The sequence below is a fragment of the Sinocyclocheilus anshuiensis genome, unplaced genomic scaffold (assembly GCF_001515605.1).
Source record: "Sinocyclocheilus anshuiensis isolate Anshui unplaced genomic scaffold, SAMN03320099.WGS_v1.1 scaffold426, whole genome shotgun sequence".
NCBI classification, from domain to species: domain Eukaryota; kingdom Metazoa; phylum Chordata; class Actinopteri; order Cypriniformes; family Cyprinidae; genus Sinocyclocheilus; species Sinocyclocheilus anshuiensis.
In genome coordinates this window covers 218,937-231,126 of record NW_015542362.1, presented here as the reverse complement: position 1 = coordinate 231,126, position 12,190 = coordinate 218,937, and the positions used below count along the sequence as shown (strand labels likewise).

At 39.9% G+C, this 12,190-nt stretch overlaps 1 protein-coding gene across 1 annotated transcript in view; it reads left to right on the top strand.

Moving 5' to 3' along the window:
* Positions 1-11,375, top strand: part of cyp26b1 (cytochrome P450, family 26, subfamily b, polypeptide 1) — a 19,310-nt gene extending 7,935 nt beyond the window's left edge. The window contains exons 2-6 of the mRNA XM_016490733.1: positions 3,249-3,473; positions 6,205-6,480; positions 6,595-6,750; positions 8,539-8,820; positions 10,067-11,375. Coding sequence (XP_016346219.1) covers positions 3,249-3,473; positions 6,205-6,480; positions 6,595-6,750; positions 8,539-8,820; positions 10,067-10,459 — 1,332 coding nt within the window. The 3' untranslated portion in view covers positions 10,460-11,375. The remainder of the gene's footprint in view (positions 1-3,248; positions 3,474-6,204; positions 6,481-6,594; positions 6,751-8,538; positions 8,821-10,066) is intronic.
* Positions 11,376-12,190: the final 815 nt, after the last annotated feature.

Genomic DNA, 12,190 nt, shown 5'->3' with positions numbered 1-12,190 from the left:
GATGTGTGTGTGTGTGTGCATGTGGTTGTTATTACCTCTTTTACCTCTTGCCCTCACACTCACCTGATATGTGAAATCCTCAGTGTCTTTAAGTATAGACCTGGCCAGTGTGCTTTTGGATGTGTGTGTGTGTGTGTGTGCATGTGGTTGTTCATGTCAGCATTACCTCTTGCCCTCACACTCACCTGATATGTGAAATCCTCAGTGTCTTTAAGTATAGACTGGCTTGAGCTGGCCAGTGAACATTTCTCTCACCCCACACACTGTTCACGCAGTGGCTGCGCCCCCTGTCTAACACCTGTCGAGGTCCCGGGATGCCATGTGTCTGTTTGGCCATGGACAGAGTTCCTCTGGGGGAAGCTTCGGTCATACTGTTTTAGAACAACAGTCTAAAAGTGTTTCTTACTGACTAAACCTTGTTTTTCTAAAGTCCAAATTGGTCTGTTATGATTCTAGAATCAGGAATTCTTTCACCTCCTTCCAACAAGGAACCAAAAATGTTTGAATATGACATAATCCCGCCAAAACTATAAAACACAAAACAGGCTTTTGCAGGAAAAATTGTGAAAACTGAGAAAGAAAAGTGTGAAAGTGTGAAATATGGTTTAAATTGTCCACCACTGCAGATTTTACAGCCATATTTTTCCCACATTTTCTGCCAGTTCTGGTTAAACTTTGGCAGATGAGAAAGTGAGACTTAATCTCCTTTTGTCTGACCTTGTCTAGCCTCGGTGTGCATACGTATATCTCGTTAGTCTGATCTCATAATCTCGCTATTTAATTAAGCCGATAATTTGTTATAGGATTTTAGGGGCCAAGGTGCCATGCGGATCATAAGACATTTGCTAAGTCTTCAGACATCTCAGCCAGTCTTGAGCTAAGGTTGTCATTTATGGTCTCTGTTATTATGGAGGTGTTGGATGTGTCAGTCAGCCAAGGTCAAAGGTCAGAAGAGAGTAAACAAGCATCAAAAAGTGGTCAAAATAGAGAACTAAAGCTTCCACTGACAGATGGTTTTACGTCAAAAATTAAAATGCGATGCACTTCAGATTATGCCCGTACATTTATGCGTTTTAATGTTTGCCAACATATGTGATAAAAGCTCAACGGCGAGACATCATTCATGAACTAATCTGTTTATTTGTTTATATATAGAGGTGAGAAACCCAGCCTCTGGCCACAAGTGCACGAAAAGGGGTGGAATGCTTATTTGCCCATCTCCAAAGAGACTGGTTGCTGGACTATAGTGCAGACAGGAATGGCATTGGGAAGTGCTTGCCATCATAGTTAAAGCAACAATATGCTCAGGACCTGTCCCTCATTTTTGAGACCAGGAGATGGTGGGAAAGTGAATGTGACAAACTCTGTCCATACACACGTTTTGAAAAGACTATAAAATGTGCCGGAAGTAGGCAGTTTGAATTTTGCCACATTGGCTTGTGGGTTCTCAGTTCTGAACACAAGTGATATTAAGCCAATCACCTAAGCCGTAAATGCCATAAAAGCACTCCAAAAAGAAATCTGTCAATGGCAAAACATCATTTATAATAAAATGAAATACTTTATGATTTAGCAGTACTTGCAAAAACAAATTTGCTTCACATTTCAACTGAACACGCATTAACACAGAAGCATGCATGTAGCATGCTGAGCTGAAATGTATTCAGACTAGTTTCTCTCAGCCAAACTGAAAAAAAGACATGCATGCTGCTAAATTTATCCTCGCAAATAAGAGTGTGAGTGTTGGAGTGTGCTCGATGAAACTGGTCACAAATTTTGGTAAGGGAGGGGGGAGGGTAGCAAGGGGAGCAAACAGCTCTACTGCCACTTCCTGCCATGGGGTCAGTATGTGTGTGTGAGGCTGAGAGGTTACAGGCCTTTATGTGCTCAGCAGAGGTCTCGAGGGCTACAGGCAATTACTGTGTGTTATACAGAGCAACTCACTCCAGAGCTAAGAGTTTTTATCATGTTCAGAAATTCTGCTCAACGGAACTTGAATGTGCACGATGACTTTAGTATTGAACAAAATAATGCCTTTAATTATGTATATTTTCTCTACAATATACATAACATTCAGACATTTCAGTCAGGCTGATGTTATGGCTACAGTTAAAGCATAGGCCATGATACACCATTCAGGTTCAGGTCTCCTGCCCTGAGAATGCCTGAAATGTATTTCTGTAACCCTTAAACATCTCTTTTAGATCACTTTGCTTGTTCTCAAATCGTAGAGGTGAAGGGGTCAAAGGTGAAAGTTTGCAGGATGTACTGGATTCCTTGCTGATTAGCACTTTCAGCCAATCTTTCACGCAACATACCGACTTCTCAGAGCTAATGGCTGTGCTCATATAATCATTAGATCACTTCTCTCAGCGTGATCCCGAAGGCTAAGCCTGAGCCTGTTCTTAGCTAAAGCTAACCCAATTGCATAAAGAATGCAGTGAACGGGACCCTTATGCCCTTACAATACAAAAACAGAGTGGGCTAATCTTAAAGCATAGGCCATGATACACCATTCAGGTTCAGGTCTCCTGCCCTGAGAATGCCTGAAATGTATTTCTGTAACCCTTAAACATCTCTTTTAGATCACTTTGCTTGTTCTCAAATCGTAGAGGTGAAGGGGTCAAAGGTGAAAGTTTGCAGGATGTACTGGATTCCTTGCTGATTAGCACTTTCAGCCAATCTTTCACGCAACATACCGACTTCTCAGAGCTAATGGCTGTGCTCATATAATCATTAGATCACTTCTCTCAGCGTGATCCCGAAGGCTAAGCCTGAGCCTGTTCTTAGCTAAAGCTAACCCAGTTGCATAAAGAATGCAGTGAACGGGACCCTTATGCCCTTACAATACAAAAACAAACAGAGTGGGCTAATCCCACAAAGCTAACACCCTTCATTCCAAATACCTATTAGCCCTAACACCTCATTACATCTGTAATATACCGACGGAAACTTCATAGCCTACAGTGTTGCATTCAGTTTTATGGGTTATTGCTAGGCTAAAGGTTAATAATGTGATTGAAACTACAAAGGTAATAATTCTGTTCAATTTAGGGTTTAAAACCAACAGCTGTTGTTGGCAAAAATAAAAAAAAGCACAGTGACAATGTTACAGGCATGTCGGTGAGTTATTAAAGTAAAAAAAAAATCCAAGAATCAATTAAAAGGTAATTTATATCTATGGTTTAATGCCTCTTGATCTGCAACTAATGAGTTTTCTTCTTCTTGCACCTGGTTCTCTTTTTCAGGGCGCAGGTTTCCATGCGTCAAGGAGGCAGAAGTATGGGAACGTATTCAAGACTCACCTGCTCGGACGGCCGCTCATCCGGGTCACGGGGGCAGAGAATGTGCGTAAGGTCCTGATGGGAGAGCACAGCCTGGTCACTGTGGACTGGCCCCAAAGCACCAGCACTCTACTGGGTCCCAACAGTCTGGCCAACTCTATAGGAGACATCCACCGCAAAAGGAGAAAGGTAAGGTCCATGTACACTCAAATGTAGTTTTATTATGTGTGGGAACCATCCTTATCTCCTAATGGATGGTTTTTGTGTGCACCATTTCCCTGCCTTGTCAGTGAAAGATGTTTTGAATTTGTGGAAGGACAAAATGGTAAGAACCATAGATGGAGTGAAAGAAACAAGATAGAAGGTCAAATATAAAAAGGCTCTGCTATCCTTAGGTCCAGATTTGGAGACAGATACCCACAATGCCTTGCTCCCCTGTGCACTATTGTTACACAGATCAGTCTGCTCACAATGGAGGATTACGCTCATAACTAGCTTCTCTTCAAATCCAACCCATTGTCCGGAGACAAAAAAGCTTTTTTGTGGACCCTGGTTCTCTTCAGTCCCTTGGAGGCTTGAGTTTCACCCCACACACCTGTTCCATTAAGGGGTCAGCGGGGTGTAATCAGTCTGGTTAATCCTCCAGGTCCAGGGCCTCACGTAAGCCCCCTAATGACTGCTAATTAGTCAGCCAGCCTCAGACGGACAAAGACCACCTTATGGACCCCCTTCAGCCTGGTTTCAACATCCTGCTCTGCGCACTAATGTCATAAATATATTTTAATTTGTTCTTGAACCTCTCTGGAGGTGTACAGCAATGTACAGTCTATATTTTAGACTGGAAAGGTACAGTATGTTCATCAACACAGCCTTTTACAGCCTCTAAGCTCTCCCGTTCTAGGGGACATTTGGGAAAGAAAAGAAGTTACTGTAAATGTCTCTTTGAAGACCATTGCTATACATGTACTGGAGCATTAGATCCAAACGGCTCTGTGAGCTTGTGATGAAGCTATATAAATTATATAATTTCCTAGAAGAAAGCAAATTATATTTGATTTAAACTGTATTAATGGAACTTCAAAAGTTATTTGATGTGCTGGTCATTAACAGGATGCACAACAGCTCATTGATGAACTAAATCACACTTGTTGATACAGCCATGGAGCAGAAGGCCTATCAAACTGTGGATCTGGTGAGGAGTTGAATTTATTAGGTTGGCCAGTAGAGGGCACAGGATCTTAATTCTGCGCTCACCTGCCTACACAAAGTGCTCTCGCTCTGAATGAGGGAATTAGTTTTAGTCAGCGGGGAAGAGAGAGAAGAGAGAGAGAGAGAGATTGGAAAAGTAGAGAGAAGTGTAAAGAAAGTGAATGGTTTGGGGGAGAGAATAAAGAGGTCTTTACATTCTGGTCAAACCAGCAGCTTTGAGCAGTTTCATATAATTTAAGACATATGGAAATTATTAGGGTGGGGGAGTTTTAAAAGGCCGTGTGTGTATGTGTGTGGAAAGTGCAGTCACGTTTTGTAATGAAGACAGGCGGCTGTTTTTTTTCCTGTAGTGTTCAAAATCTTGTATAATGGGGACTGGCATTAGTGGAGCTTGACTGACGTCTGTCTAGTACGCAAAGACTCGCAAAAGGAAAATAGTAACCTTCAAAAAAAATCCCAAACCAATAAGTAGTATAAATATGGTGTTGTACTGTATTTATTAATTTATGGGTAGCAGCTAAGAGAGATGTGTGACGCAAACATGCTTGTAGTCGTTTTTTCTCCACACATGTGAACCACTGTAACGTGCCAGAAAAGGATCCGATGTTAATGATGTAATAGAATGGACAGATAACTGGTGGTTTTACGTACATGAAGAAGGACACTGAAAACCAAGTGTAAATAGGTGTGAAATAAGCTTTTAATACCTAAATGATATACTAACAGCCAGTTGATCGTTAGAGTTAGAAATGAAGTGGGTCAGAGAAGAACAGCATGGAAAGGAGACACAAAGAAACGGGCCTCGGCGAGTGAAAGTCAGACGGAGAGACAGGAGGAGGACACACAAGTCTCTGCCCCCTTCCCTTTACTACTGTGGAAAAAAGCGGGGCGGAGTAGAGGTATTTGGATTGAGATGGCATATAAAAAGTGCTATTGTTAGTTGTGGACATTGGAACATGGACGTTATTTCACTAAACAAACCAGCACAACTGAGGTACATTGGAAATGCGCTGCCGCGGCCAGGAAAATCTTACCTTCGCCTTTCACCCTCACTGCTGATGCAGAGGGAAACTCTCTCAGATATTCTGAGAGCGAGGTGGAGGTAGGTGAGTGGCAGTCAAGAGTACAAGAAGGTCAAAAACAGTGAAGACTTCAGAGTTAATGAGAATGTTCCATGCTTCAAACTATTAGACAAATAAGCTTGGCCTTTAGGTGCTGACTGTGGCTTCAGGATAATATTTTTGTGACATTTCTTGCCTGTAGAGCACAGAGGTTCTGGATTGTGATGGATGATGTGATTCATGGGCCAGCTGCATTGTGGGAAGTGTAGTTCAGCAATGCAGGTCCATAAGCCTGAATCAAAAACAAATGTTTAGTATTTTTAGAAGAGTGCAACTCTGTTTTCATGCAATATACATGTAGATACAAACTCTTAAATAATATTGCAGTGTCAAATATCTGGTCAGGTTCATAAACCTGCATGTTTTTGGAAGCAGATGCCTCCTATTGCTTTCTTGGGCCAGTCAGATAATGTCCTGGGCTCTTTGGTAAAATACATTGTTCTTATGAAGATGAAGTTTTGGGACTTGCAGCTATAAATTTATCAAATTCTCAACTGATTGCAAAACTGTTTATGCTGTCAAATTGGTTCTCTATTGGTGCAAACACCAGAACACAGCAGACTGACTGCATTTTCAATTGTGTTTCTCAGATCTTTGCTAAAGTCTTCAGTCATGAGGCTCTGGAGAGCTACCTGCCCAAGATCCAGCAGGTCATTCAGGAGACCCTGCGGGTGTGGAGCTCTAATCCTGACCCTATCAACGTTTATCGTGAGTCCCAGCGGCTCTCCTTCCATATGGCACTGCGTGTGCTCCTGGGTTTCCGTGTCTCTGAAGAGGAGATGCACTGTCTTTTCCGCACTTTCCAGGATTTTGTGGAGAACGTTTTTAGCCTTCCCATCGACCTGCCGTTTAGTGGCTATAGGAAGGTAAAATGTCAATATGTATTGTCTACATCACTTCAAAATGGAGAAATGGATTAGACGGTTTCTGCGCATTAGGAACACAGTGGTAGATCAGCTAATAGAATTGTGTGTTTGCAGGGTATTCGTGCAAGAGACTCACTCCAGAAAAGCATAGAAAAAGCCATCAGAGAGAAACCACTCCACACCCAGGGGAAAGATTACACTGACGCTCTCGATGTGCTTCTAGAGAGCGCCAAGGAGAACAACACAGAGCTTATGATGCAGGAGCTCAAGGTGAGCGAAGCAGCGCTAATACACTACAGCTTTGTTCTAAAACCTTGTTCCAAAAGCTGCCTACATAGACAACATTTTAAGCCCTCATATGTGCGCTTTCCTGTGCTAAAGCTATTCCAAACATCACTCACCAAATTTTGAAAAATCATGACAAAAAGTGGAAAAAGCTTACAGTGATTCAGCTACTGTGAGGAGAAATGTTGATTATAAATGTACAGCATAATGATACTAAAAACTGCTAATAAATTGTTTCATCAGACTGTGTTTTCTATCATGTCATTAGCTTAGCAAAATGCTAATGTCAAACTCCACTGGAATCAAATGTGAGCACCTCTTGTGCACTTTGTGTCGTGTGTGAGTGACTGTTGTAGCATACGTAGGCTCTTTCAGATCACTCACTGAAGACAGTTTTCACTTCTGTTGGGATACTTTCTTAGAAGGCAGCTGACTAGGTAGGCAGTAGAAAGCGAGGCAGTCTGTGTTAAAAACCTCATTGGCCGCCTAGTCTACATTATAGAGGAGTTCTCTCTCAGTCTTACTGAAATGGAGATATTTTATCATACATTTGATGATTTGAGATTAGTTTCAGCTGTATTTTGAGCTGTCATATCTATTTAATGCTGTACATTACACATTCGTAAAACTGGTCATGGTTTTCACCCCACAGTCATCCTCCCAGTCTTACTATGCTAATCATTTTCTTTTCATTTCGTTTTCAGTGTGAGGTCAAATTGTGATTACTTGATTACATATTAAAGCAAAACAGGAAGTCAACACTACGATATTGAGAGGCTTGCAGCGACTCTCTGGCTGCACACTTTACCCACTGACTGCGCTCTTTATTTCTCTTCTCTCTCTCCTGCTCAGTTCTCTAGTCCCATGCCCAAACCAGGATGACAGACATTTAATGACACAGATAATAGTCAATAAATGCTTCCCTGTAGGCTATTGTTACCTGGTTATTCCACTCGGCTCAGACGTTTCAGCTTTTTTCTTTTGTAAGGTACATGCGTATTCTCCTCAGACAGTGGCGGCAGGGGTGGCTCCCAGGCCTGTCAACACCAACTCACTGGCAAGCAGTTAAAATAGGGAGGGAGAGAGAAGAGAGAGAAAAGAAACCTGTGTAAGATGGCTGCCAAACCTCAAAGAAAAAAGAAGAAAGAAGGAAAGAAAAGAAGTAAAGCAGCTCCATCCTAAGAATTTCAGAAAAAGTTAGATTGCGGTTAAGTAGCTAGACTAGAGTCAATATATCTACACTACTGTTTAGGGTCAAGTAATTAAAAAAAAAAAGAAATTAATACTTTTATTCAGCAAGAATGCATTAAAATTAACAGTAAATGCACTTATAATGTTTCAAAATGCTGTTCTTTTAAACTTTCTATTCATCAAAGAATCCAAAGAAAATATTAAGCAACAGAACTAACATTGATAATAAGAAATGTTTCTTGAGCACCAGAGCAGTATATTAGAATGATTTCTGAAGGATCATGTGACACAGAAGACTGGAGTAATGGCTGCTGAAAATTAAGCTTTGCCACAGAATGAACTTACATTTTAAAATATATTAAAATATAAAAGTTATTTTGCATTGTATCGCCCAATTCAAGTAGCAATGACATTTAAAAATGAATTACGACAGATATGAGTTTCTGCAAAGTTTTATCACAGCAATCAAGCCACAATTCATCAGTAACAGATGTCAACGTGCCAGAATATTAGTGTCAAATATCTAGGACTAGTGTCCATATATGTGTCATTAAACCACAGACCTTTTTCTTTGTCCTGCAGGAGTCCACTATTGAGCTGATCTTCGCTGCTTTTGCCACAACAGCCAGCGCCAGCACGTCTCTGATCATGCAGCTGCTGCGACACCCTGCGGTGCTGGAGAAGCTGCGCGAGGAGCTGCGGAGTTGTGGCCTGCTGCATGACGGCTGTCTGTGCCAGGGTGAACTGCGACTGGACAGCATCATTAGCCTCAAGTACCTGGACTGCATGATCAAAGAGGTCCTGCGTCTGTTTGCCCCCGTGTCCGGAGGTTACCGCATTGCCACACAGACCTTTGAGCTGGATGTGAGTTGTTGAAGATCTGTAGCTACTTTAAACCAAATATAAAACTCACCCTCATGTTGTTCCAAACAAGTATGACATACTTTTGTTCTGTGAGAAACATATTAAAATGTTTTAAGGGGAAAAAAAGTTATCTATACAAGTCAGTGGGGTTCCAGTTGGACCACAGTGTTCATGAAAATATCAAAGAAAAAAGAAAGTCATACAGGTTTGGAAAGACTTGATGATGAGTAGATGATGTTGGAATTATCTTTTGTTTTAACTATGCTTTTATTGTTTTGTATTGTTGTTAATGTGAATGCTCACCTGGTTTATCCTTATAACCAGTATTATTTATATACTATTGTATTATATTACTAACCAGGACCTTTCATAGTACTTACATATTATTGCTCTTTTGTTGGTTTGATTGCTTCTATTGTCCTCATTTGTAAGTCGCTTCGGATAAAAACGTCTGCTAAATGATGTAAATATAAATTATTTATTAATATTTTGAATTAGATTTTATTTTTATATCATCAGTTTTCATTTAAATGTTTGTTTCGAGTTTTTGTCATTTTTTACAATAATTTTTTTTTTAATATTTCCATTTAGCTTTAATTTTAAATTTATTTCAGTTTCAGTTTTAGTACTTCACTTTAAAACTTGTTTTATTTCAGTTAGTTGCCAACATTTCTAATTTTCATTGAAGTTTTTCCACCTAATATGTGACCCTGGAGCACAAAACCAGTCTTAAGTCGCTGGGGTATATTTGTAGCAATAGCCAACAATACATTGTATGGGTCAAAATTATTGATTTTTCTTTTATGCCAAAAATCATTAGGATATTAAGTAAAGATCATGTTCCATGAAGATATTTTGTAAATGTCCTAATGTAAATATATTAAAACTTAATTTTTGATTAGTAATATACATTGCTAAGAACTTAATTTGGATAACTTTAAAGGTGATTTTCTCAATATTTTGATTTTTTTGCACCCTCAGATTTCAGATTTTCAAATAGTTGTAGCTCGACCAAATATTGTCCTATCCCAACAAACTATACATCAATGGAAAGCTTACTTATTCAGCTTTCAGATGATGTATAAATCTCAATTTCGAAAAATGGACCCTTATGATTGGTTTTGTGGTCCAGGGTCACATATTTATATTTGATATTCTTTTTATATTCTGTATTATTTATATTATATTTTTATAGTTTTAATTAACAATAACAACACTTCTAACCTCCTTTTTGGCCATCTTTCAGGGTGTACAGGTACCCAAAGGTTGGAGTGTCATGTACAGCATCCGTGACACCCACGACACCTCAGCTGTGTTCAAGGATGTGGAGGCCTTCGATCCGGACCGGTTCAGCCCAGAGCGAAACGAGGATCGCGAGGGCCGCTTCCACTACCTGCCCTTTGGCGGTGGCGTTCGCTCCTGCCTCGGCAAGCAGCTGGCCACTCTCTTCCTCAAACTCCTGGCCGTGGAGCTCGCGGGAGGGAGTCGCTTCGAGCTGGCCACGCGGACATTCCCGCGCTTGATTTCAGTCCCCGTGGTGCACCCCACCGACGGCCTCCGTGTAAAATTCTTCGGCCTCGACTCCAATCAGAACCAGATCATGGCCAAGTCGAACGAGATGTTGGATGCCACCGTGTGACAGACTGGGCAGAAGAAGGAACAGACTTCATACCTTGAGCTGTCACCTGAAGTCGAAAAAACTCTCATTTGCCAAAAATGTATAGTCTATCATTTGTAAAGAAGTATATCATAAATATATAAATTGAACTGAACGTATTGCTACATCAGGAGAGCACAAGAGGAAGGTTTCAGAAAAGAAGAGGCGAAAGGGACAGTCATAAAAGCCGATGTAGATGTCACAGGGTCTTGAGATGAGAAGTTTTGTGTGAGTGTTTTTTTTCGTGGATGCTGAATTCATGAATATGTATATACAGTATGTGTGTCCTTTTTGTGTGTGTGTTTAAATACGTGTTTTTTCTTGTGTGCCTGTTTGCGTGAGTGGACAGGTTGTTTTTCAGCTAAGGTATTAGGAGTTAGAGTAGGCAGTGTAAACTAGAATGAATGGGAGGGTTGTGTAATCTACTCAGGTGTGTTAGCAGTACAGAAGGAGCTTTCAGACTAACCCAGTACTTGTTATACATGCTCTCTGCATAAGTGACAATTCATAATATTCTTTTTAAGAGAGCGTGAAAAAGAGGCGATGGATGAAGAGAGATATATCTAGACAGAGACTATAAGAGAAAAGTAACCAGTGCAGGCTCTCAAAACAAGCTATAGAGGGAATGAGGGACTCATTCCTGCTGCAAATGTTATATTTGAAGACATGTATGAAAAAAAGCAAAAAAAAACAACAACAAAAAAACAAGTCGTATATGCTGCTTTGGGAGTCGCTTTTTATTTATATGATGGAGCAGAGTGCCAACTGACCTCTGCAAAGAGGAAGGCTTCTCTTTTTTTCCTGCTACTCCACATCAATATACGAAGAAATTAAACTGAACATACAGTAGATGATGGTGGAACTGATTGGACAATCATCAGCCAGTAACTCTATATACCACCAATCAGGAGAGTTTTCTCTGAAGGGACTTTAAAGACGGTTGGGCGAGAGGCACTAGGACTCTGAGCAACCTGACGAGGGTTCTTCCTTCACTTCATCTACAGGCCACGCGAAGAACTTTTCTTTGATAAAATATGCCACTGATCTTTTTTATGAATTAATGAATGGATGAATTAATGTCTGCTGCTTTCAGTGTACCATTTTCTAACAGAGAGTAGATTGCTATACCTTCAGCTACAGTACAGTTTTGCTATTTCTAAGCAAATGTGAGAGCAAGAGGGATTTCACCTATTAGAAAGCCATGGGTAAAGCATATTTGCATTGTCTAATATCCTAATATTCTTGCTATTAATATTATTATTATTGTAATAAATCTTATTTTAAGTGCTATTTTTGTTATATTTCAGAATAGAGTTCTAGTATAAGTAAAGTCTGTTGGTAAATACTGTTCTATTTAGAATGATATGGATTTCAGTTATACTGTATTGTACACAGTGTTTAAATGTTAATATGGTTTTATGTTATTGTAATAATTATAATTTTTGGTTATCATTATTATCATTGCATTTAGTTAATATTAATAAACAGAAGCACTTGCGAGATATGTTTATTTTGAGTGCCATTTGTCTATGTTCTTTTGTTGATTGTTGAGTTTGTCTGTACATATATTTTATTCCTTTTTACAAATCCACATTTCACTTAGTTCAAATATGAATGTTTTCCCCTCCTTTATGTTACAGTGATTCTTAAATGTACTTGGTAATTTTATAAACCCTTGTAATAAACTATAATGTGAAAATCAATCGTTCGGTC